At 43.3% G+C, this 27,316-nt stretch overlaps 2 protein-coding genes across 2 annotated transcripts in view; both read left to right on the forward strand.

Annotated features, from left to right (window-relative positions):
• Positions 1–2,879, forward strand: part of slc1a5 (solute carrier family 1 member 5) — a 43,071-nt gene extending 40,192 nt beyond the window's left edge. The window contains exon 8 of the mRNA XM_039768053.1: positions 32–2,879. Coding sequence (XP_039623987.1) covers positions 32–281 — 250 coding nt within the window. The 3' untranslated portion in view covers positions 282–2,879. The remainder of the gene's footprint in view (positions 1–31) is intronic.
• A 15,827-nt stretch (positions 2,880–18,706) lies between these two features.
• ppm1na (protein phosphatase, Mg2+/Mn2+ dependent, 1Na (putative)) lies at positions 18,707–26,329 on the forward strand. The gene is made up of 2 exons (XM_039770096.1): positions 18,707–19,681; positions 26,189–26,329. Exons 1-2 carry the CDS (start codon positions 18,707–18,709, stop codon positions 26,327–26,329), a joined length of 1,116 nt encoding a protein of 371 aa, XP_039626030.1.
• The last annotated feature ends 987 nt before the right edge of the window (positions 26,330–27,316 follow it).

Consider the following 27,316-nt stretch of genomic DNA (forward strand, 5'->3'; position numbering starts at 1 on the left):
CCCCTCACTCTGTGCTCTCCTCCTCCTTCAGGGACCGCACCTGTACGGTGATCAACGTCGAGGGCGATGCCTTTGGGGCCGGCCTGCTGCAGAACTTCGTGGAGCGACAAGGACTGAGTGACGACACCGAACTGACGGAAGTCCGACTAGATGGGGCCAACCATTCTGCAAAGAGCCCCCTTCCGCCGGAGGAAGAAGACCTGCCTCTGCTCAAGAAGGACACCGCCATCACGTTAGAAGGGGTCCAAGTCGCAGGCCACGAGAAAGAGTCGGTCATGTAACTGGCCGGGGCCAACTGGCATCCTCCAAAAAGGACAACTTTGAAGACTGGCACCCTTGACCTTTTCAATAAAAAATGGGGGGGAGGGGGGGGGAATAGAGTCGGGTTTAAAAAAAAAAAAACTGGTAGGAAGAGACAAAGAAAGAAGAAGAACTTGTAAAACTTGTATTGTTCAGTTTATAGGCCAGAAGGACTCTGCGATGGCGAGAAAGACTCGAGTCTTGTTTGAGAGACAGTTTCCCTATTTATTATCGGAGCCAGCCTCCCCGGCGTTGGCTCTGCGCCCTCTTCAGACAATCCTTGGCAGACTCTCTGAGGTTTTTTATTATTGTTATTTGTCAGCGTTCACTTGCTTTTATTATCATTATTGTTAGCATTATCATTACTGTTTTTCTCTTTTTGGATCGCTCTCCGACAATCCGCTCACATTTCTCTTAGAAAGCTGCGTCAGAACTGCCAAATTGGGGTCTTCTTGCTCTACTCGAAGCTGGCTTCACCGACGGGACTTGTTCAGTTGTACAAAATGCAAAAGAGGCGTCTCTTCTGCCTCGTGACTTTAATGGCTGCAGCAAAATGGGGTTCTTTCCAATTTCTGTCTGCGTGTGAACCGTATAGTGTGCATTTAATTTGTGAAGTCGACGACATGGTATGTATGTTACGGACGTAGAATGTATGTTTATGTGTATGTGTGTGAGATATCTGAACATAAATGTATATGTAGTCTTATACACGTGACCTGTGCCTATGGGGTATGTGTGTGTGTGTGTGTGTGTGTGTGTGTGTGTGTGTGTGTGTGTGTGTGTGTGTGTGTGTGTATGTATATATATATATATACACAAACATAAAACTCTTAATGTAGCTGTGGATAATTCATATGCTATTATAGTATAAATTAGTGTTTGCTTATGTACAATATACATAAAATATCACATATCACATATCCATACTAAGTATATGTGAATATTATATCTATATCAGAAATATGTCTATTGATATAGATATCAATATAAATATATATTAGTATGTTTTGAAAGTTTGATTATTCATAAAGACTGAATTATTTACTGTGCTAAGCAATCCAATTTACTTCTTGTCAGTGACTTGAGTTGCTGCTCTTCTTCGTTGTTGTTTGGCACACAAAGTGAGTAACAATTCTTACCTTTTTTTTTTTTTTATTTTATTTATTCTATAAACAGTTAGAATGAGGGTCCGTACTGTACGCTCTTTAGCTCAAAGATCTGCTATGCAGATTTCTACCACTTGGTGGCACCAACGTGCAACCAAAAAAAAAAAAAAAACCCAATGGGCCGTGGGATTTTGGGAGGGTTGGGGTTTTGGGGGCATCGTCTGGGCAAGTGTGTGTGTGTGTGCATAGTGGCTATAAATATTACATTGAATGTGTTAGAAATTAAAATTTTGTTATGTTTGTAGATTACATCTAGTGGGTATATCCAGTATGTGCCTAGTGGGTGTGCGTATGTGTAAGCGGAATGTGCACACGTATGGCACACACTGTGTGTTTGAGTAGTGCAGTGTGTGTGGTGTGCACCAGTCTGTGTGTATGTGCAGTGCAGACGTGCACTTTGCCTGGAGTGTTCAATTCTGTACACAGTACAGTAGTTTGTGTGTGTGTGTGTGTGTGTGTGTAGTGTACATACCTTACATCCCGCTGTGTGTGTACATATTGTGTACGTGGAAAACTAAAGTGCACTTTGCATTGAATTACAGAAGTACTGTTAGCATAACGTCAAATCCGTCTCTCTGTAGTGCCCACAATTGCTGTTAATACAACCATTGACATTGTGTGTGTGTATAATAAAAAAATACGTTTACATGATGACCTACATGGCAGTCCTCTCAACTGTGGTCACAACATGTCATGCCCATGCAGTGATACTGTGATGCCCGAGAGGTCCCTGGGTTTTGATTTAGTGGAAGGTCATCACAATGGCATTCCCACTGTAGCTCCTTTTAAAATTCCACAATCAGAATTCTTTCTGGAAATTACAAATGGAGAGCCAAGTGCCAAGAAGATGCCACTTGGCTGTCCATCCACGGTCGCCCCGCTAATGGCAGGCGTAGAGCCAACCCCATGACTCTTAGAGATCGATGTCCTCACAGCTCCGGACAAGCTCTGCTTTTGCTGCTCCTTTTTGTAGTTTTCCATCTGGAGTCTCCAGTACATGATGCCAGGTGGGCACTCGTGTGCCAGTATGGGCTCTGGAATATTTATTTATTTTATATTTTTTTGTACACCACTATCATTTCAGAATGGACCATGACAGACAAATGCCTTTTGATTTTTCTTTTGTTCAATTTATGAGACCACTCCAGCCTGGGCTCGTGCTGACTGAATGCCAGCGTGGCCAACGCTGTGATTGCCTGTGTGCCAACCGGGGCAGAACACTCCTGATTTTATTTATTTATTGTTCTCTCCAAGTAAAAATCTCCCTTTTTTGAGTGTGTTGTTTTATGTTAATAGCAAAATCGGTGGAATTTCCCACTTTGGCATCCCAAAACCCGTTGATTGATTTTTATTCTTCTATTCTCAATGTTCCATTTTCTTCTGAAATAGAAATAAAGATTTTGAAATAATTAATGGACTGCAGGGGCTTTCTATTTATTTATTACTATTATTATTATTATTATTATTATTATTTATTGGTATTCGTGACTCAAAACCACCTCATGATTGCCTCATCCAGGTGATGGTGGTGGAGCCCGTCCAGGCAGCATCGGGTGAAAGGCAGGAGCCAATCCTGCAGTGGAGTGCCAGTTCACTCAGATAAGAGGGTCAGTTGGGAATTGATAACTCTGGAAAATGGAAAATTGTACTTGGTGAATATTTTTGGGAGCATCTTTATGAATGCAGCCTGCTGATCACAAACCTCACCTTTTCATTTTATTGCAACCACATATGAAGTGTTTTGATTTTCACTCACTGCATAAGTGAAGTTTGTGATGGATGGATGGCACACATGGGTAAGCATCCCTGCTGGACCAGGCTCGGGTTCCTTACCAGGCCAGGAGGTCAGGCTGATGCAAGGACTGGGTGGGCAGGACTACATGCTCGCCCAGTACACTAGGTTGCATCCTCCATGGGTGACGCTATTCATGCAAGGCATGCTAGGTATTGTAGTCCTATAGGATAGCCTTGTCAGGTTCTGTGGTTTAACAGACAGCCGGGGGGCTTCTACCCAGCCAGGATGCTTGCAGAAGGGAAGGACCCTTGGGGGAGAGAGCTGGCACAGGGCATTACCTCCACCGAAACTGCAGAGGGCAGACCCCCTGGCTTAGGACAATGCCACAGGTTTGGAGCTTGCAAAGCTCAGCCCTGGTGGGGCCCATGGCTACTGCCAGGGGGCTCATGGAGAACAATCGAGCCCTTCATGGCAGGACTGCCGCCACACCCGGAAGTGCTGCTGGAAGAAGATCACGGGACACCTGGAGCTCTTCTGGGTGCTCATTAAAGGGAGCCACCTCACTCCATTCAGGGAGCCAGAGGTGGGAGGGAGAGGTCGACATGAGACTGAGGAGGAGTGGAGGTGGAAGAGACTGAGGAGAGGGAAGACGGTCTGTGCTTATTAACTGCACTTGTGCTTTATACTCGGCTGCAAGCGGGTGAAAAAGAAAGGAAAGCGTTTCCCACACTTTAAAAAAAATCTTGTGTATGTTGGATTTGTGCCAGGGTCTGTTGTGTAGGGTGCCCCCCTGGTGGTCACAGTTGGTGCTGCCAGAAGTTTCTGCAGGGAGCCAGCATTCCTACTTTATAGGACTTCAGTTTGATCCAGAAGAATTTCCATCAGGCCATGACCTGGCACCGGATGTACCCCTGGGACCAACTTAAAAGAAGCCACTCGTCCTCATCCAGACAATTTGCAGCCATGTATGGAGGATGGACAAAGCTTACCTGGGAGGTGAGGAGCAGAGAGAAGAATTGTGTTTGGTTGATGCCACTTTGGGTGCCATCATGTGCACAAGATTTTTGTTAATAAACCTTTTGTTTTTACTGTGAGGTTGTGACTGGGCTTTGGGGTGCTGCAGCACTGCCTAGTGGTCACAACATACACAGAACAACAACTGGAACATCTGTGGTGGTCTGCAATGGAGGCCGTAAAGACCCTCTTCACTATCTGACCACTTTATTGTGCGGTACATTTACTTGTCGGAAATGGAAAATCCTGGAGGCCTGATTATGACATTACAGGGCAAAGTAGGCATTGTCCACTCTGCCAGACCTTAGTGGCACACCAGGGGCCTCATGTATAACGCTGTGCGTAGAACTCGCACTATAACATGGCGTAAGCACAAAAGCTGAAATGTGCTTACGCACAGAAAAATCCAGATGCAGGAATCTGTGCGTACTCCAACTTCCACGTTCTTCCGCTACATAAATCCCGACCAGCGTGAAAACTAACGCTCGTGCACGCGCTTTATGTAATGCCCCAAATCCTCCCAGAATTACGCCTCTTTGAATATGCAAATCAATATAAATCACCCTTAAGCGCAGCCTTCTGTGAAAAGACAATGGGAAAAGCACGGGGAAAATATAAGAATTTCAGCGAATACCAAGTGGAGGCAAAGGAAAAACAAACTATTTGTTCAAATAAACCGTGGAATAATCAACAAAAGGAAGTTGATCGAGTGACATAGTGTGTTGGAGAAACTTGAAAGCTCATATTCACAAAATCGCACAGTGCCGGAAATAAAAAAGAAGTCACATATCAAAGTCGCTGTGAAAAGGCGAGTTATAGCCCACTGTCTGAGTGTCATATGAAAGTTTATTAGGGTACAGAGAAAAAAGGCACACGGAGGGGAAAAAGCACAAAATGTCAACTTCAATCTCGACATTTCCACTTTAATCACGTAGTTTATTTTGTCATTTAGTAGAACATTATAAACTTCATCTTAAAATCGTTTAATTAACCAGTTTCTCAAATCACATCGTAATTAAAGTAGCACGTTAAATGCTTTGTTTTGTATTTGATCTTCTATGTGCTCTATGTGTGTGAATCACTACTTGCTTCTTAAACCGGCTCTCTTCCTCCAACTGGACACAGAGTCCATTACATTCATGATATTACAGCTCTCTGAATAACTAAAATACTGAGATGTATACGTGATGTCATTTTCATGATGATAGGAGTTAAAGCACATTATTAAACATGAGTTTCACGGCGCAGTGTTTGTGTGCGACCTTCGATGAAATAATTTATTGCAGCAGTACTCGTGGGCGGCTCTAGTCAGAGAAAGAATCAGTGGCTCCTTCGCCCGCCCATGTCAATATGGTATCTTATGCACGATGGATGGCCACGTCCGTTACAAACACTGCATAGCCACCTCGTGCTCACGACACAAGCGTTTAACTTTTGCCGAAATTTGTCGCTGCGTTTTTAGCTGTGTTGTTATTTTCTCTTTCTGTTTTATATTCAATATATATTGGCGTGACCGCCCCTGCAGTCCTTGCTTTTCTTTCCCCAAGTAACCGATTGGCACACAATCAGCTCTGTAATAGACGTTAAGCCATCTGTAAGCTTAGCACCGATTCTTCAAAACGTTTAAAGAACATTGAAATATCTTCGTAGTACATGTTTAATTATTCTATCCTAACGACACTCCCAGTGAAGAATATAGATTATTTAAATGAAGTTAAAGTTTTATGTGTATAATTTAACAAACATATTTTGCTGAATTTCACCTTATAAATGATATTGTCATCATATGTAAATACGCACTTTATAAAGTGGCTCAGGTTGTGTAATATTATAACTGTAGTACAAGTTTACAGTGAGGTGATTGTACTTATAAGTACTAACAGTTCTACAAGGAGCAATTGATTGAGTGCGTTTAAAGTTCTTGGGATGAAGCTGTTTCTGAACCGCGAGGTCCGTACAGGAAAGGCTTTGAAACGTTTTGCCGTGGCTGAGACAGCGTGTGCTTAAAGCTGTATACTGATAATTCTCTTTCTGATCAGCTGCTGCTGTGATTCACACTCAGATACAGTGATATAAATACTCTGAGTGGTGCAGTGAGAGTAATATGGAAAAAGATGATCCGCTGTGGCAACTCCTAACGGGAGCAGCTGAAAGAAGAAGAAGAAGAAGAAGAAGTGAGAGTAACAACGCTAAAGCAGTTCTGGTATTTGGAATACTATGGCTGTTCCCTGGACCATTATATTGTTACAAGTTAATTACAATCAGATGCATTACACTAATAAACAATATGCGGTTAGTTTCAGTGTATTTATAAAGCCGCGTCATGAAAATAATGAGTAATCACACAAGAACATTGCCATTGCTTTGACGCTGGGTGTCGCCAGTCTGCAAAACTGAGCGGAGAACTTGCGTACGACAAGGCATGAGGTACCGTGGAAAAGTGCGTAGCTTTACGCCAAGTGTAGGTTTTATACATCGCGATTTGAACGTGGAAAAGTTCTTACGCAACATTTCTGTGCGTACGCACCGTTAATACATGAGGCCCCTGGCCTGTGAAGAGAGAAGAGACCCAGGCATCCAACCACACAAAACCCACCCTTGCATTCCAAAGAAAGTAGCTGAGCTCTTCATGCCAGGATCTGCCAGGACGTCAAGTTGGGAATGAAATGTGGAGCTGACATCTGAGAGCAGGGGCCTCTCTGTAGACCACTCAGAGCCAGCAGGAGCAACGAGGATGGAGAGAAGAACTCGCCAATCGGAAGACACTCATTTTTACACTGGAATTGACTTTAGTCCAATCAATTATATAGTGCCTTTCATATCTATCTATCTATCTATCTATCTATCTATCTATCTATCTATCTATCTATCTATCTATCCTTTCATATCTATCTATCTATCTATCTATCTATCTATCTATCTATCTATCTATCTATCTGTTATATAGTGCCTTTCACATCTGTCTATCTATTATATATATCTATCTGTTATACAGTGCCTTTCATATCTATCTATCTATCTATCTATCTATCTATCTATCTATCTGTTATATAGTGCCTTTCATATCTATCTATCTATCTATCTATCTGTTATATAGTACCTTTCACATCTATCTGTCTATCTATTATATATATCTATCTGTTATATAGTGCCTTTCATATCTATCTATCTATCTATCTATCTATCTATCTATCTATCTATCTATCTATCTATCTATCTATCTATCTGTTATATAGTGCCTTTCACATCTATCTGTCTATTATATATATCTATCTGTTATATAGTGCCTTTCATATCTATCCATCTACCTATCTATCTATCTGTTATGTAGTGCCTTTCACATCTATCTATCTATCTATCTTACAAAGAGGCTGAGAATGGCAAGTTGAGAGAGGTTCAGGGATTCTCTCAGGGTGGGCGACTCTCCAAAATGACCGAGATCCTCTCAAACCTCCTCTCTGAACTCTAAAAGCTATGAGCCGCTCTTCCTTGCTGAGCCGAAGCCATCAAACTCTTTTCTTTGTACAGGTAAGCCCGAGAGCTGAGATCCTGTCTGCCAAGCTAAGCACTGAGCCCAGGCTGCAGGCCATTACTTCAAGAAGGGACCTTCAGCAACTTAAGTTCTGGGCCAGAAAGACAGATGCCTTTCTCCATGAAGTAGCAGGTGGGCCTAACCGATTAGAACACTGCCCACCACAGATGAGAGATCACATGTCAATGAGAACGCATGCACTCCAGCACAAGAAGAATTCTCCAATTGAACCCGGAACAACAAGAAGGCAACAACTCCACATAATATCAGACATCATCTTTAAAGAGTTGGATAAAGTAGAAGTCTAAATCTCAGTAAACAGCCAGGCTCTGTGTGTCGTCTGTCAGAATCCAACTTCATATGTCAATACACACTCACCGGCCACATTATTAGGTACACCTTGCTAGTACCCGGTTGGACCCCCTTTTACCCTCAGAATTACCGTAATTCTTCATGGCAATGATTCAACCAGGTGCTGGAAATGTTCTTTAGTGATTGTGGTCCACATTGACATGATGGCATCACACAGTTCCTGCAGATTTATCAGCTGCACATCCATGATGAGCATCTCCCGCCCCACCGCATCCCAAAGTGCTCTACTGGATTGAGATCTGGTGACTGTGGAGGCCATTTGAGTCCAGTGAACTCATTATGATGATCCAGAAATCAGTTTGAGATGATCTGAGCTTTGTGACATAGCACATTATCCTGCTAGAAGGAGCCGTCAGAAGATGGGGACACTGAGGTGACAAAGGGATGGAAACGGTGAGCAACATGACTCAGGTATGCTGTGACATTTAAATGATGCTCAGTTAGTACTAAGGAGCCCAAAGTATGCCAAGAAAATATCCACACCATCACACCACCAGCACCAGCCTGAAACGTTGATACAAGGCAGGTTGGATCCCTGCTTTCATGCCAAATTCTGACCCCACCATCTGAATGTCGCAGCAGAAATTGAGACTCGTTTTGCTTCTCCGATCTTCTATTGTCCACTTTTGGTGAGCCCGTGTGAATTGCAACCTCATTGGCCTATTCTTAGCTGAGAGGAGTGGCACCCGGTGTGGTCTCCTGCTACTGTAGCCCACCTGCTTCAAGGTTTGACGTGTTGTGTGTTCAGAGATGCTCCAATATGGACTCTGTGCATAAACTTCATGTCATCTATATATATATTTAAATAAAATTCTTTTCGCGTTTGAAATGGAAATTATGTATGACCACAGAACATATTATAATACAGGAACTAATCACTTTGTTTGTGGACGCCATTTTTATATCGTCTTTACGAATTGTTAGTATTTGTGTGAGAGTTATTTTACTGATATTGAAAAGAAGTAAACACAAACACGCCGATCTATCCCATTGAAGTGCGCCCCGCGTCGCCCTCTCCCAGCCCACCTCTCTGGACTCCAGCGCTGAGCCGTCCGCCGCCAGGCGCGTCCTGACATTGAAGTTTAATTTATTCGTCCACGTGACTGTCGCGGAAACTGCCACATTTTTTTTTTAATTGGCAGTACTTGATAGTAGAAGACATGAAGAAAACAGCTGTGCGTCTTTGTACTTTTTAACTGCACCGAGCTGCTGTGAAGATGACACCGCCTTCAGCGGCGAGGGGGCGTGACAACAAAGTGGACGCTGGGAAGCGCGGAATGTCGGGCTGCTCCGCCGGGTCGAGAGCTTCGCAGTTTCGGGCGGCGTCCTCTCTTCTCGCAATGTTTGTGACACTTCGAGTGCCCTGTCGGCTCCAGTTGGACAGTGGAAATCTTTGAGAATGAATGTAATCGGCGCCATCGAAGCGTGACTCTCTTGGTAAATTGCGCTGCACGGCTACTTACTGTCCCTTAAGGTGAGTTCGGGTCACTAAAACCCGATCACTGTGATCAATTCTTTTAAGAAGATGGAGGGTTTACATCTAAGAAGATGTACCGACCTCTTCATGTGAAGTATTGGACTTGGGAATTGTTTGGACCTTCTGCCCGTTAAGCACAGCAGGGCAGCATCCACATTTCTCTCAATAATTGTTCTCTTAAATCACAGGCACGTAGTGCAAGGTAGTCAGGCAGAAATTTGGAGGATCGCATAGAAAATGTAATTTCTGTACCACAGCGGTGAATCTGCTACCGAGAGATGATCCAAATACATTTAAGCTGCTGTTAGTGCTACTTACCTGTTGTGTTATAGCACCTTTAAAATGCACTCCAGTACTGCTCAATGTATCTTTACTTCTTACATGTTAATGGTTTACTGTTTAATAATTTATATACTGCATTTTATTTTTTCCCTTGCATTCAGTGAGCGAAGCCACTGGGTAATCAGCTAGTTGTCAATAAAAGCCTTTGAAATTTATGAATTGCTTGTAATTCTACTTTACATCTGACAAGAAGATCTAAAATCACCGAAGCAGCAAACTTTGTGAAAACCAACACATTTGTGGATAATGGCTCTCACTGGGGTTCGCTGGAGTCCCAAAGCTTTAGAAATGGCTTTATAACCTTTACCAGACTGATAGATCTCAAATACTTCTGTTCTCATTTGTTCCTGAATTTCTTTGGATCTTGGTATGATGTCTAGCTTTTGAGGTGCTTTTGGTCTACTTCTCTGTGTCAGGCAGCTCCTATTGAAGTGATGTCTTGATTGAAACAGGTGTGGCAGTAATCAGGAAATTGAACTCAGGTGTGATACACCACAGTTAGGTGATTTTTGAACAAGGGGGCAATTACTTTTCACACAGGGCCATGTAGGTTTGGATTTTTTCTCCCTAAATAATAAAAACCATCATTTAAAAACTGCATTTTGTGTTTACTTGTGTTATATTTGACTAATGGTTAAATGTGTTTGATGATCAGAAACATTTTGTGTGACAAACATGCAAAAGAATAAGAAATCGGGAAGGGGGCAAATAGTTTTTCACACCACTGTATATGAAGGAGACATTTCAGTTTTTAGTTTTTGGTAAGTTTTGCAAACCTTTCCAAAAATGTGCTTTCATTTTGTCATTATGAGTTCTTGAGAATAATACATTGATGGGCAAAAATGGCAGATCTATCCCTTTCAAAATGAAATCTGCAGCATTACGAAAGTGCATAGAAAGTGAAGGGGGCGGCACGGTGGCGCAGTGATAGCGCTGATGCCTCGCAGTTAGGAGACCCGGGTTCGCTTCCTGGGTCTTCCCTGTGTGGAGTTTGCATGTTGTCTGCGAGCAAACAGGTTAAGTCTTTGCTGATTGTCCATTGTGTGTGCTTGGTGTGTGCCCTGGCACCCCGCCTGGGGTTTGTTTCCTGCTTTGCGACCTGTGATTGGCTCCAGCAGACCCCCATGACCCTGTCGTTAGGATATAGCCGGTTTGATGATGGATGGATAGAAAGTGAAGGAGTCTGAGGACCCACTGACTCCACTGTACTGTAGGGATTGAATTATTGTACATCACTATTGAAACCACTAGATGGCAGCCTTGTCATATAAACGGCCTGAGAAGACCCGGACAGCCGTCACAACATTTAACATCCCGCCTGTACCCCTTCACTCAGTCACTGAACTTCTCCTCAGGATGGTGGCGCGTCTTCATGGTGCGAACCGATTAAGTGATGTCAGAATGAACAGGATGATCACGAGTTAACAGAAGGTTAGATGAAGCAACGTGTCACACATCGGCAAGGAGCATGGCAGAAATTGAGTCCTTCTTCGGCAACAGGGGCTTTGGCCACCACGTTCGCCAGATCTGACACCACCAGACTTCTTTGACTTCTTTAGGGTCTGCTCCAAGGAAAACTCTGTCGGAACAAGCATCGCACTGTGGAAGATTTGAAGGAACACATCCAATGTGAAATTGCTGCTATTACCCCCGAAGACGTTCAGGAACGTGGAGCGCCGAGTCGAAATGTGTCTGGAAGAAAAAGGAAACCTCTTCCAACACCGCGTGTGATGCAACTGATTAAACAAACGTCGAGGTATAGAGCATTCATTTGTTTTGGTTCAGATTGCTTCATCCTAACGGGAGTTACAACGGAATATTCGGGGACCTTTTTCGAGTGAATCTCCCTGTAGTTTTCTGAAGAATTCCTGTAGGAGTTAAGCCAGGTGACGTTAAAATAGCGTTTATTATGGACGTCACTGAAATAACAGCCCGCTGCGCAGAGTCACTTTTACAGGCGGCACCTCCGGCTCTGCTCAGGCCGCTTACATACAGACGTGACGAGGCTGCCATCTAGTGGTTTTAAAAGTGAGGTACAATAATTCAATCCCTACAGTACTCAGGTCTGCTGGAGCCAATACCAGCCAACACAGGGTTCAAGACAGGAATAAATCCTGAGCAGGGTGCCAACCCACCACAGGGCACACACACCCCCACACCAAGCACACATTAGGGACAATTTAGGACCGCCAATGCACCTCACCTGCATGTCTTTGGACTGTGGGAGGAAAGCCACGCAGACACGGGGAGAACATGCAAACTGCACGCAGGGAAGTGAGCTCTGGTCTCCTTACTGCGAGGCGGCAGCACTACCCACTGTGCCACCGTGCTGCCCCAAATCTATCTATTTAAAAATGAAATCTACAGCATGATGAAGTGCATAGAAAGTGAAGGGGTCTGAATCCGCTGTCAAAGTAGTCACACTGCAGCTCAGACAGAACCAGAACTGCAATAAGGACCACCATCCTGGCGCGTCAGGTGACATTAAAATGAACTGACAGGGCACAGAAGTGACACACATCAACAACAAGGACGACAACATCTGTTTTTATAGCACATTTTCATAAACTCGATGTCATTCAAAATGTTTTACGAGATGTTCAAAAAAGCAAAATTAAAACGAGACAAGAAAGTACTGACTAACATAAATGATGCCAACTTACATGAGAGAAAGAAAAGTCGAATCCTTAAACACAACATTTACGTCTCTAAATCCCAACCCAATGAAAAGGTCAGTCGGCCAGGTGGGCAGGAAAAATGCAGAATTCCAGTTAGGCCTAAGAAAAAAAAAATATCTGTCGAGATTCCAAGGCCAAAAGACCACCCAAAACGCACTTGGCATTTGTGGCAGACGGCCGGGGTGCCTCCATGATGGAAGGATGGCAGGACTTTCAGAGAGCAGAACAGCTTGTTATGGTGCCACGGGTTTGGAGTCTGGAAGGTCAACCCTGCTGGGGCCGTCGTGTTGTTCTGACGTTTCAGTATAAAGTGCTTGTGGTAGAGCAGGTCTGCGGGCGAGTGGCACCTGCACGTGAGGGGGGCATCTTTCTCAGTCACTTCATCGGCTTCCTGTGGCACGCAATTGAGATGCTGCGCTCACGGAGAAATACTGCAAAAGTACAGGGCATCAAAGGAAGAAAGGAAGAAGAAAAACAAAGAGGAAGAGAGAGAGAATGAGAGAGAGAGAGAGAAAGGGCATAGAGAGAGAGAAAGAGATAGAATGAAAGAGGAGAGAGAAAGAAAGAGAGAAAGAGAAAGAATGAAAGAGAGAATAAGAGAGAAACAGAAAGAGAAAGAAAGAGAGAGAAAGTAAAAAAGAAAGAGAGAGAATTAAAGAGAAGAGAGAGATAATGAGAGAGAGAAAGTGAGAAAGAAAGAGAGAGAGGGAATGAGAGAGAGAAAGAAAGAATAAGAGAGAAAAATAGAAAATGAGAGAGAAATAGAGAGAGAAAGTGAGAAAAGGGGAAAGAGAGAGAAGCAGAAAGAGAAAGAAAGAGAGAGAAATTAAAAAAGAAATAGAGAGAGAAAGAAAGAGAGAGAATGAGTGAGAAAGAGAGAGAAACAGAAAGAGAAAGAGAGAGAAAGTAAAAAAGAAAGAGAGAGAATTAAAGAGAAGAGAGAGAGAATGAGAGAGAAAGAGAGACACAGAAAGAGAGAGAAAAAGAGAGAAAGTGAGAAAGATACAGAAAGAGAGAATGAGAGAGAAATAGAGAGAGAAGAGAGAGATAGATAGAGAGAATGAGGCAGTCAGCGAGAGAGAAAAGTCAGCGCTGTCGGTGGTCCCGCGATGGAGTGAAGGATCAGCGCCGTATGGACAGATCGCCCCACTGAGTGGGAGCGGAGTGATCGAGGTGGCGTGAGGGACGACTGCGTGAGCGAGATGGATGCCGAGAAGACCACCAACCCCGAGCGGTCCAGCAGATGGCGACACAGGCAGCCATGACAGGGGGTCAGTATGGAGAGGACTGCGGCTGGAGTGACTTGGAAGGAGTTGAGCTTGGCTGGTGTGACCAGCGACTGTTGGTTTTTATTCTCGTTTCTAATCACCAGGTTTTTCACTTTTTTTTATTGGAAGTTCGGCACTTTTGGTCACAAACTGCTTTGATATTTTTCATTGTTTAATAAAAGCACTTGGACAATTTGCACTATCCTGTTTCCTGGAGTGTTTTGTCCTCATCTGCCATGCTCATCCAGTTATGTCATCAACGCTGTCGGGTTCAAGAGGCTCCCAAAATAAGGAAGAGGCAGCATGTAGCTGGACCCGCACCGTCACAGTGGGTTAGATAATTTTGTTTCAATGAACACTCAAGCGAAAGTCCTTTGAATCAAATATCAGCTGCCAATCTTAATGAATGAACCGGTTGGGCCGAATCTCCATTAATCTGCTGATACTACAGAAGCTGGCAGATAGGTAGGGGGCTTGCAGACTGGAGAGAGACAGAAGGGCTGACAGTTGTATCCCTGAGCGGTCCCAGTGACTGGCTAGTGTCCTGTCTTTGGCCCGATGCTGCTGAGATAGGCTTCAGCCCTGTGTTAACCCTGAACTGGACTAAACTGGTTTGAGAATGTTGTGAGAATATACTAAATGAACAAAAGAGTGACAGACCTTTCACTTATCACAATGGGGATCAATCTAGAGTGCATCAAACACTCAGTCCCCCTTACCTCATCTTTGAAATGGCCCTTAATGAATGAGCCTGTGCAACTAAAACTGCTGAACTCTGGAGGTCTCCGTTAATCTGCTAATACAAGAGAAGCCACTGATTAGCAGGAGCCCTGCTGAGTGCACAGAGAAATGGAGGCCAAGATTAGGTTAATTGATGGCTGTGTGCGGGAGCCAACCCAGAGATGGCCGAATGTCCCTTGCAGGGCTGCTTCCACAAATTCAGAGCCTTGGGACAGGACTGTCATAGCGCATGGGCATGCTGGGGCAGTTGCCTGGGGACCCCACAAGCATAGAGGCCCTATGCTAATCTCCGTATGTTGTGACTTGCTTAGTGGTTGTGTAGGTAGGGGCCCCACTGCACTGCTTTTCCCGGGGGGCCTATAATGATGTTAAGATGACTCTGCATTGGGAAAGTCTTCATCACCCTCTGTGTTTTGTCCTGTTTTGTCATATTACAACCTGGAATTCAAATGAATTTTTTGGGGCTGAGTATCATCTGATTTACACAACATGCCTACCGCTTTGATGGCGCAAAATATTTTTGATTGTGACACAGAAATCCTGAGTGTGCATAAGTATTCACGCCCCTGAAAGTCAATGCTTTGTAGCACTTCCTTTGGCTGCAAGTCTCTTGTTGAAGGTTTCACCTTAGCACCTTAGCACATTTCACCATTGGGATTTTCACCCAATCCTCAAGGCCAAACTGCTCCAACTCCTTCAAATACGACTGGTTGTGTTGGTGTCCAGACATCTTCAAGTCATGCCACAAGATTCTCCATGGAATTGAGGTCTGGGCTTTGACTTGGCCATTCCAAGACATTTCAATGTTTCCAGTGTCACTTTAGCAGTCTGTTTAGGATCATTTATTGTCCTGCTGGAAGGGGAACAGATGGCACATCACAAACATTAACACTGCTTCTATGCCTCCCTTACTAAATAGCATTTAGTAGAGAGATATGCATTGCATTTGTCATTCCAACAGATTGTGAATCACAAAGATTAACACTGCTTTTATGCCTCCCTAACTAAATAGCATTTAGTAGAGAGATATGCATTGCATTTGTCATTCCAACAGATGGTGCATCACAAACATTTGTAGTCATTTTTTTTACTACAGTAAAAGCTACATGTTTTACAAAATACATTCTAACAGATGGCACATGTAGAAGGAAAAATTTTTATTAGCATGAGAATAGCAAATTAACATATAGAGCCATAAAAAGTAATTAAAAGCTTCTAAAACATTAGATTAAGCATAAATTAGAATATTAAAGCAAATACGATAGGGCTAGCAAATAGTTAACTAACAATCAGTTATATTGCATTATTTTATAGGCTTACATTAAAATTTCCAAAGTAAGAAAGGAACAGCTAATTGATACACCGAGTCCAGTTTTGGACAGGATAAGAGTTTGAGAACATCTGTGATTCAAGGCTAGGAAACGATAACACAGAGAAGAGGCCTCTGAAACCAGCTGGGCTGCTGAATCAGCAGAAAGACTTTTGCTATAAGCAGGGTCACGCTGACCTAATGCATGAAGAGAAAATCTTAGTAAATGCAGGCATTAGCAAAAATATTATAAGAATATATTAGCAATTAACTTTAGTGTAGAAGTTAAGACAAATCAAGCATGCCAAACAATGATTAAATGAAAGCACATACAATACTTCTTTTTAATTAAAGCTTAAACTTCAGGTCACTATTGTAAAAAGTTTGGAAGGCTTAAGAGAGGAAACGATGAGAGGAAAACCATACATGGAATTGAAGCCTTGGCCAGTGAGAGAAAATGGAAACAGCATAAAAAAATAACAAATTCCATAAGGGGGTCAGTGATAGGAATAGTAAGGAGATGATAAGGGTTCCCATGGAAACTCAAGGTCTGGTTAGACAGGAGAAAAAGGGAGTCAGAGGAGGCAGGCAAACAAGCTCATTAGAGCGAGGTCAAAAAAGATAGGAAATTACATAGTAAAGCCCAAAAATGGTGAAGAGGAAGCCTTCCACCCAGTCTTAGACCAATCAAAATAAGCCAAACAGACACCAAGAGGAACAATGGACAGTAAAACCAGATGCAGAATGAGCTAATTGAATGAGTCAAAATGATAAGAAATTGTTATAAAAACTTCAATGGCTGTAATGATCGGGGCTCAATCTCATTCGGCCGAAATGGGTTGAGTCTGTGTGGTTGATTTATTGCAATAAAGCCTTAATTAAAACTTTGTCTATCTCGAGTTCTAATAGCCTTTATTTTAAGGTAAAAAGCCTTCTGATGATGATTTCTTCGCCACGACATACATCATAAACATTAACGCTGCTTCTATGCCTCCCTTACTAAATAGCATTTAGTAGAGAGATATGCATTGCATTTGTCATTCTAACAGATTGTGAATCACAAAGATTAGCACTGCTTTTACGAATCTCATACCAAAAAGACACTTAGCAGAGACATATGCATTGCATTTGTCATTCCAACAGATGGTGCATCACAAACATTTGTAGTCATTTTTTTTTACTACAGTAATAGCTACATGTTTTACAAAATACATTCCAACAGATGGCACATCACTAACATTAACACTGCTTCTATGTCTTCCTTACTAAATAGCATTTAGTAGAGAGATATGCATTGCATTTGTCATTCCAACATATGGTGCTTCACAAACATGTGTAGTAGTAATGTGTTTACTACAGTAATAGCTACATGCATTGCAAAATACATTCCTACAGATGGTTCAGACTGCAAACATTAATGCTGAGGTCTATAGGGTGGTCCAGATCTAATTATGCAATTGTCATTATGCTATAACTTACTAAGTTTTTTACATAGAAAATCACCTGAAAAATCCCGGACCATCGAGAAGTGTGCGAACTGACGACATGAAGAATCGTCTTTGTGCCAAACTGGAATCGTCCCTGCATAAATCAAAGTCATTCAAATGATCTGGATCTGCATAATTAGATCTGGACCACCCTGTACATTAATTATTTAAATATTAACCTGTCGTTGACATTTAGCACAGCTAGTATCATAATAACATAACATGACAGTAAATAGGGTACAGTGGTGATTGCTGTGGTTGAGCAGCTAACTTTGCAACAAGGAGACTATCATTCAATCCTGGGTGCTCCCTGTCTAGAGTTTCTATGTTCTTCTTGTGTTCCTGTGGGCTTCACCCAGGTGCTTTGGTTTCCTACTGCAGTCCAAAGATGTGAAAGATAGATGCACTGCTGAGATTAAATTGGCCCATGTTCACCCTGTGATAGACCTGAACCCTCTCCAGGGATTGTTCCTCTCCTGTCGGTGGGATTTCCAATAGAAAGGTGTGTGCTTTTCCTAATCTGTACAATCAACTGAATTGACCACAGGGGGACTCCAAATAAGGTGTTGGAACATCTCAGCGATGACCAATAGAATGGGATGAACCTGAGCCAGATTTCAAGTATCATAGTATAGGGTTTAAGTGTCATATTATAAATTTTTATTATTTTAATAAAGAAGCACAAATTCCTAAATTTCCTAAATGTCATCTGGGATATTGAAAAATGAAGGCTGCAACATAATAAAATATTTAATGAAGTTCTGAATACGCACCAAACCCACTGCAGATGGTGGGCCATCATATTCTCAGTGCCATTGAAATGAGGAGTTGCCAGCCTGAGTAAATGAGCCTGTAAGGTCGATTGGGATGAACTCTGGACGTCTCCATTAAGCCGCTGATTAGTGAGAGTTTGGCACAGTCGTGAACGAGAGAGAGAGAGAGAGGGAGGGAGGGAGGGAGGGGTCAAGCTGTAGATTAGCCGGGTATTAAAATAAGGCAGCCAATGGCAGGGAGCTGCTAACACAGGCAGAGCAGTACTTGAAAAGAAGAGTGAGGAACATCAAGAGAAATTCAGGAACATCCGAGAAGCAAAGAAAGCATAAAGTGGATATGTGAAGTAATTTTAACAAGTGCAAAATCAAGAAGATCAAAACTAAAGAAGCAGAAAGAAGATCACAAAATGTCCAGAAGGAGTTCAGTCTGAGACAGGGAGAGATCTTTTCTTATATTGCCCCATTCATGGTGAGCACCATTTGCTCGGGTTCATTGCATGAAATTTAACAAGATGAGGAACGGCAGTAGTGTGAGCACCAAGGACTGGGAGCGTCGAATGCCACGGATGACCTCATTTGTCCGGCTGCTGGTCAAGGAGACAGAGAAGATGGTCTCTTTCTTCTTCAAAGGGAGTGAAGAGTTTATGGGAGAGGATGAGGAAGAGAGGAGCATTTACCTAGACAAGCCCGTGCTCAACAAGGAAATGGAGGAAGGCCAGGTGCCTGAAGGCCTATCTTACGCTCTGGCCAGCATGCAGGGCTGGCGGGCCCAGATGGAAGATGCCCATACGTGTGTGACTGAGATGCCAGGAGAACTCGCCGACTGGTGCTTCTTTGCCGTGTACGATGGGCATGCCGGAAGTACTGTAGCTCAGTATTGCTCCCGGCACCTACTGACACATATTTTAGCAACAGGTAAGGTGACACCTGATGGAGACCCCGTGAAAGTCAAGGAAGGGATCCGCGATGGCTTCCTCAGCATTGACAGCTGCATGCACGACCTGACCCGACAAGAGAAGTGGGAGAACAGCGGCTCCACGGCGGTGGCAGTTATGATTTCGCCCCAGCACATCTATTTCATTAACTGCGGTGACTCCCGGGCTGTGCTATGCCGTGACGGACATGTTTGTTTCTACACCGAAGATCACAAACCCTTCAATCCCCGGGAGCAGGAAAGGATCCAGAACGCTGGGGGCACCGTGTTCCTGCAACGAGTAAATGGCTCCCTAGCTGTGTCCCGGGCCTTGGGAGACTTTGACTTTAAGGACGTGGAGTGGCGGCTGCCCACCGAGCAGTTGGTGTCCCCAGAGCCGGAGGTGTACGAAGTGGAGAGGTCGTCAGGAGACGAGTTCTTAGTGCTGGCCTGTGATGGAGTCTGGGACGCCGTCGACAATGAGGAGCTGTGTGCGTTCATCCATAGTCGCCTGCAGATTTCCAGTGATCTGAAGGACATCTGCGGACAAGTGGTGGACACGTGTCTCTATAAGGTGAGCTACAAACGTGGTCACTGGGTGCCCTAACCTCACATGTGTGCCCGTCAACTCAGTGTTCCAATGATAAATATGGAAGCAGGTTATGGAGATGGTGGGAGGTCAAGTCAGGGGGAGGTCATAAGAATTGGGAGGGGGGTGCACTTTTCAGCCTGGCATTGAGAATGCTATTATAACATCCATGATTGGAGGATTTTCCCATGAACTCCTCTGGGAAATCGATTTCATGCTTCTCCATTTGTCTTTACTGTTAGCCAGCTACAAGGAAAATATAAGAACGGGGGGCTTTGACTTTTTCAATGTGGGGAGGTCTTTGCCTGCAATGTGACCATTAACGATGAGCACTGTGGACCCTGACTCCCGTGTGACACTGAAGGTGGGCTTCAGGCAGGTAACAGGCTGGTAGGACAAGAAAATTGGACCAATGGCAGCCGTTCAGTTGTTTTTCTTGAGAAAATAATTATGCCCACCTCCATGGGACTGTGGGTCCAGATTGGGGAACTAGCTGTCCTATCCAAGCTATAAACCTTGTTAAGGTGGCCACCAAAGAAGCTAAAAGGGGCTTCTTTAATTTATATTTACTCAGTGCTTTCTGAGACAGTATGCCAAACTGGCAACCATGTTTACAAAATAAAACAAAAACAAGAATTAAATAACATTTATTAATACTATTGTACACAGACACAGCATAATTGATGGGGGAATAACTGAAGCCTTGGAGAAGGTTTAATGCCAAAACATCCACCTTAATAAAATGGAAAGGTCTGTGTGTCTGTCTGTGTGTCCATCCGATTGCTATGTCTCTGTCTTTCCAAAAGGTGGCGCATCACAAAAGCTTTTAGTAATAAACTAAAGCATTAACACTGCTTCCATACCCCCCTTACACAATAGCATTTAGTAGAGAGATATACATTGCATTTGTCATTAAAACAGACAGTGCATCACAAACATTTGTAGTAATGTATTTACTACAGTAACAGCTACATGCATTGCAAAATACATTCCAATAAATGGTGCATCAGGAACATTAACACTGCTTTTATGAATCCCATACCAAATGGCATACAACAGAGACATAGGCATTGCATTTGTTTTTCTAACAGATGCCACATCACGAACATTAGATAGGATTTTCTTCCAGGTACTCAGGCTTCCCTCCCACATCCACAAAGCATTGCAGGTCATGTTAATAAGTATGTGTGCATATAGAAAGGATAGATAGATAGATAGATAGATAGATAGATAGATAGATAGATAGATAGATAGATAGATAGATAGATAGATAGAAGGTGGTGGAGGAAGGAGGAAAAATCTATTTTAAAAATTAGCTTTGTCCACTTTTCCTTTGGCACCTAAGCTCTAGATTGCCTGAGTCAAGTAATGTGTGTGTGTGTGTGTGTGTGTGTGTGTGTGTGTGTGTGTGTGTGTGTGTGTGTGTGTGTGTGTGTGTGTGTGGTGGAACTGAGATAAGCAGATTTGAAAGAACGAATGTATGACATAATATGATCAATCCCACTTAATCCAATTCAGGTTTCCAAAGGGATGTTACCTTTCCAGCTCTGGTCAGTGCAGCTTTTCATCACAGGACTCATTGATATATTTAAATCCTGCTGGGCCAGTTTAGAGCAGCCATTTAACCAGGGGAAAAACCATGACTAGGCATTCTATCTATCTATCTATCTATCTATCTATCTATCTATCTATCTATCTATCTATCTATCTATCTATCTATCTATCTATCTATCTATCTATCTATCTATCTATCTATCTATTATATAGTGCCTTTCATATCTATCTATCTATCTATCTATCTATCTATCTATCTATCTATCTATCTATATATCTATCTATCTATCTATCTATCTATCTATCTATCTATCTATCTATTGTGGTAGCCGGCCCGGACACAGACAGGCGGACACGTTGACGTCACCCAACACAAATTTATTATACAAAGTCATATTTACAAAGGTGCTACACAGTTCGTAAAAGTCCCCAAAGTCCTGGTCACAAGCACAATGCCTTACTTCTTCAGGCCGCCTCTTTGCATCCTCCAGAGACCTCATCCTGCTTCCACCCGCCTCACACAGGGTGTGGTGGAAGTGCTGAGGTCCAGGGCTCCCAATGCATCCGGGCGCCCCCTGGCAGTGACCACGGGCCCGTACAGGGTTGAGCTTCATCTATCTATCTATCTATCTATCTATCTATCTATCTATCTATCTATCTATCTATCTATCTATCTATCTATCTATCTGTTATATAGTGCCTTTCATATCTATCTATCTATCTATCTATCTATCTATCTATCTATCTATCTATCTATCTATCTATCTATCTGTTATATAATGCCTTTCATATCTATCTATCTATCTATCTATCTATCTATCTATCTATCTATCTATCTATCTATCTATCTATTAATTAGTGCCTTTCATCCATCTATCTATCTATGCTCTCTTAAGACTAAGCAGACCTGCTATGGAGAGCCTTGCTACTCACCTAGTGATCCTCCACCAGTTGGTGTAAATCAAGGACACTCTTGGATTTCATTTATAGTGACAACTTCAGACTTTTTTTATTCACTAAGTATTTTCTGCAACAGTATTCTAAAATGGCCTTTTCATGTTTGCTGGCACCCCTAGAAAAGATCCTAAGTAACTGGATTTGAGTAACCTTTCAAACTCGCTGTTTTCTTGAATTTGTATCACACATGCCTGCAAGTCATACAATCGATCATCCAGTCAATTTAAATGGAGAAACGTCATCAGTCTGCTGTTTGGTGTTATTGTGTGTCTCACACTGAACACAGATCAGAGAAAGCAAAGGAGAGAATTCTCTGTGATATCATAAATGATAGACGAGCATCTCCAGAGACAGACCATCTCCAAGCAGCTCAAGGTTCGTATGAGAAGAGCTGCAAATATTATTAAGAAGTTTAAGGTCCATGGGACTGTAATCAACCTCCCTGGACGTGACCACAACAGGAAAATCAACCCCAGATTGGGCAGAAGGACAGTGAGAATGGTAGACAGAAACTGGCTTATACAGTATTTATATTGTTGTAGTGGATTGAGTGATGAAGCCGAGCAAGTCCAAAAATATTTGGGGTGCCAATCAGACAAACTGCATTTAATTTAAACAAAAGGAAAGTAAATGTACACACGTGTTTAATGGCGCCATAAACAAACAGTTGGCGTCTAGCTCTCTGTTTCCCTCTAGTGGCTCTCTTTGATAGGGCTTGTCACGTGTCGTCCCCCTCAGTTGAGCTCTCAGGTCCAAATGAGACTCCACCTTCTGTGGGCGTCTCCCTTTTATACTAGCCAGACCACAAAGGGGCGGAGCTTCTCTGGCTCCATTGCCCTCAGTGGGTGGCTTTTTGCTGCTTTCAGGAACAAAGGAAGCAAGATTGTTAGCCACAGCGTCCCCTTTCATTCAGGAGTGGTGCCAGGAAAGTGACCCTCTGGTACGCATGTGTGACAAAGTATATATAAAGAAAGAAAGAAATAGTATATAATGTATATGACATCAAGTAAATTGTTAAAAAATTGTCATTTTTATAGCTGGTATGCTGAAGTCTGTATATTAAGAAACGCAGGGCCATTGTTTCTCAAATTGAATGTACATGGAGGTGGATAAAACTATTACAAATCGTGATAAGTTCTGTTTAAGTAGTTTGTCCTTTTTGCAATTTGTTGAATCCCACCCTAACTGGCGACATTTTTAATAGCAGATGGTTTGAATGTTGATGTGCATATGAGTGAACCCAGCGGTGGTCTGGGGCCCCATTAAGTGCTTGTGTCCCAAACTGCTAGAAGAGCCTCTTGCTTGGGTGGTCTTTAGCTCTCCCTGACACCAAGTTGGATTTTTAAGACATACGTTAAGTTTTTATTCAATGTTTTAGGGTCTGCACAAACCCCCAATTTCACAAGTGACCCTTTCAAGGAAGCTCGTGTGTCATTCAGTTGTCTTCCCCTTCTTCGGTTATTTCACACTGTACTTCTTCTTCAGCAAAGCCGCCCTCGCTTTACGCTTGTAAACCTTTGCTTGCACTTCAGGGAATTTAAAGTCGGGATTACCTTGAAGATGATCTGAAAATCTCCCCTTAAAATAGGCCTGATCTCCTTTGCAGCTGAATTTGGAGTCTGGAATAGCACTTTCAATGGAAGGGAACATTTATGAAACAGCAGATTACGTCTGAGCCTGCGTCACCTCAGCCTTTTGAGAGTTTAGAGTAGCCGGGTGAAATCGGGTATCAATGAATGAATGATAATGTGTTTTATAAAGTGCCCACCTCTATGGGTTACAAAACAAACTAACTTTGGCAGATTCAACTGGGACACTGAAACAGAAGGCTGTCGCATGTGGCTTTCAGTGAAATGGAATGCGTGGTGGCAGCGGTGGGATTTTATTTTCTTTCTAACATTTCAGTTCAGTCCCTCTTGCCACTCACCAAAAATGTCAATCAAATCTTGAAAGCGGTGATGTTCCATGATCAGGTCTTGCACAGAATCTGATAATGAGAACTTCTACTTGCTCATCTCAAGGTCCAGATTCCATTATCTTATAAAAACATGTGATCTGGCTTTACGAACGCTCAGTCCGCAGAAAGGAAACCCATATTTCTGCATCTCTTTCCCAGGTGACAACTGGACGTGCAATACGTGATTCTTTTAACATCATAGAACAGGAGCACAAACTAATAAATGAACTACACATGGCCTGCACACCGTAAGACAGATCTTTAACTTGATGCCTCTTGGCGATCAGCTCATCTTCTGCTCACTTAAATCCAAATCCTATTATGTGATATCATCATCTACTGCTAAATTCTGCTCCATACTTGTAACATTTTTATTTTTTTACTGTATTGAGGGTTACTTGTGTTCTGTTTTATTGTATTGTATTGTATTGACCCCCTTCTTTTTGACACCCACTGCACGCCCAACCTACCTGGAGAGGGGTCTCTCTTTGAACTGCCTTTCCCGAGGTTTCATCCATTTTTTTGGGAGTTTTTCCTTATCGTCTTAGAGAGTCAAGGCTGGGGGGCTGTCAAGAGGCAGGGCGCGTTAAAGCCCACTGTGGCACTTCTTGTGTGATTTTGGGCTATACAAAAAATAAATAGTATTGTATTGCATTGTACAGGACTTAACTATTCACAGTAAGAGACATTTTAAGCATGGGGGCCCAGACTTTTGCATGCCACTGAATTGGGACCAGTCAGTTCCTGAAGGTGATGAGTTTGGAAGCAGGAAAAATGGGCTTAAGAATTTTGTTCAGGTTGTCACACTTGGGTCACGAAGTGGCACCGGAGCACTCAGGGTTTTCCAAGACACCAAAAATTTATTCCAGAACAGATGGAACAAACACAAGTGTCTTTCAGGAGCGATCCGGCCGAACAAAGGGACAACTGTCAACCCGGCTGCCTCGGCTCCACCTCCTGATCAAAAGAACACAAAATGTTCCTCCTCAAAGGGGTGCGGCGGCTCTGGAGTCCCAACTGGAGCAGAGGGTAACTGTGGGAAGAGAGACAAGGCAGTGAGACACTAGGGCAACCAGTCTTTTAAATTCTCGAAGCCCCGTGCGAGATGCAGTGAGTAGCAGGCTAGCAGCTGACCCCGCAAGGAGGAGATGAAAAGCTGCGTTTGTTTCCTATTGAATCACCGTTTAAGAGAGGGTTACGGAGGAGCAACTGTGTCCCCTTGGGGCCACGTTCACCAGTTATACAAAATAAGGAGCATAGAGGGGGAGAATAAGGTCACCCTCAGACCCTACCATGACAAAGCAGAAGGTTGGGCTGCCAAGGGTGAGGCTTTTTTCTAGTTTGTGTGACCACACGAGGGCACCAGAGAGCCCTAAACCACAGAACCAGTAATACTGCACATTATAATGGATTTTTGATTCTCCTTCCAGGCACTTTTCCCCAGTCTTCTCCCAACAACAAGCCACAAGTATGCGAGGAATATTCAATAATCCACAATTCTTCCTCCTTTTCTGCCCCCATTGAGTTTTGCCTTTCTTTCGACTTCCTTTTATGCTGGACTCAGAAATGTTTCTGGTTCCATTCTGTCTCCTCTAGGAAGCACTTCCGGGCCAGCCTCCCCCGACAGCGCCCTCTACTGATCCCAAGGGACCCCTACAGGGCTGCACTTCCAGACTCCATTTTCCTGGCATCCTTGAAGGTGTCCCGATTGGTTTGTCATGCAAGGGCCACTACCACCTAGAGCAAGGGGGATGTTATCACTTCAAAATTCCACCATTAACTGATCCATCCATTATTTTATATCGACTGGGCACAGAGTTATCTTTCTACCCAATCCATCCATTCTTCCCCTTGGGCCTCCCATCTAGTTAATGGTACATCCTCTGATCCAGCCAGGAGGCCCATTGTCCTCCTACAGTTGGTTTTTTGTGTTATCTTTATTTGTAATGTGGTGGTCCGTTACGACAACATGGTTACCCCACATGCCACCCACCAACAAATTTGCTTCTTTACCAAACCTACAGGGCAGCCGGGACAACATCAGCGTCCTTCTGATTGGCTTCCCTGGCGCCCCCCAGGTTTCGCCAGAAGCACTGCAGCAAGAGGAGGAGCTGGAAGAAGTCATCAGCAACAAAGTGGCAGGTGAGCTCGAGTCGGACCCTTAGACTGCCCTTTCTGCATGGCTGTTTGTCCCCTGTGCTTGTGTCTCTTCTGTCTGTTAGTGGCTCTTTAGACCTTAAGGCCCCACTGATTTGCATGCATTGGTGTGTGTGAGTTGTGTGTGTTGTATGCTTGTGGCACATAGTGGTCAGTGAATAAGTAAAGAAAGAATCTGTTTGCGGTTCAGAACATTGACGTCAAAGCTCACTACATTCAAAATTTTTATTCCATGGACATAACAAGATTTGCTCATAGTTTAAACAGTATTGTTAGGTGATGTACAAAACTGAAAATGTAACTTAGCAATAGTATATCCATCCATCCATCCATTATCCAACCCGCTATATCCTAACTACAGGGTCATGGGGGTCCGCCGGAGCCAGTCCCAGCCAACATAGGGCGCAAGGCAGGAAACAAACCCTGGGCCAGCCCACCAGAGAGCAAAAGTATACTCAACAGAAAAATGTAGGGATATGCCAATTAAGTCTGTGGAAACAGTAAGCACCCCCTTGACTCTGATACTTTAGCTGATATCAAATTGGGGGTCCCCGTCTAGCCGTTTCTGACATTGACTGGGAGAAATTTCTTGAAATTCCTCTCTGCAGAATTCTTTCAGCTGTGTGATGTTTGAGGGGTGTCTTGTGCGCACAGTCTGTTGGAAATCCCCCCAGAGCATCTTGACAGGACTTTGACTTGTTCATTCCACAACCCTCCATTCATTTCTTTCCGGTCATTCCTTGCTGGATTTACTGATGCATTTAGGCCCATTGTCCTTTTGTAAGGTCCACTTTCAGATCAGCATCAATCTTCTGACAGATGGACTCACATTCTCCCTATTGTACCATAAAGAATTCCTAGTGGGTTTTATGCCGGGGAGCTGTAGGTTGAGTTTCCTTTCAGGGAAGGGACGCTGGCACGTGCATGTTGCTGCTGCTCCTCCCTGTTAACAACAGTTTCTGTTAAAATTCGACAAAAAGGACACAGCAGCACTA

The sequence above is a fragment of the Polypterus senegalus genome, chromosome 11, assembly GCF_016835505.1.
Source record: "Polypterus senegalus isolate Bchr_013 chromosome 11, ASM1683550v1, whole genome shotgun sequence".
Taxonomy (NCBI): Eukaryota; Metazoa; Chordata; class Cladistia; order Polypteriformes; family Polypteridae; genus Polypterus; species Polypterus senegalus.

Coding starts and splice junctions, on each gene's coding strand:
- ppm1na (XM_039770096.1), top strand. CDS start 18,707: ATGAGGAACGGCAGTAGTGTGAGCACCAAGGACTGGGAGCGTCGAATG. Junction 19,682..26,188: donor TGGACACGTGTCTCTATAAG/GTGAGCTACAAA, acceptor CCAAACCTACAG/GGCAGCCGGGACAACATCAG.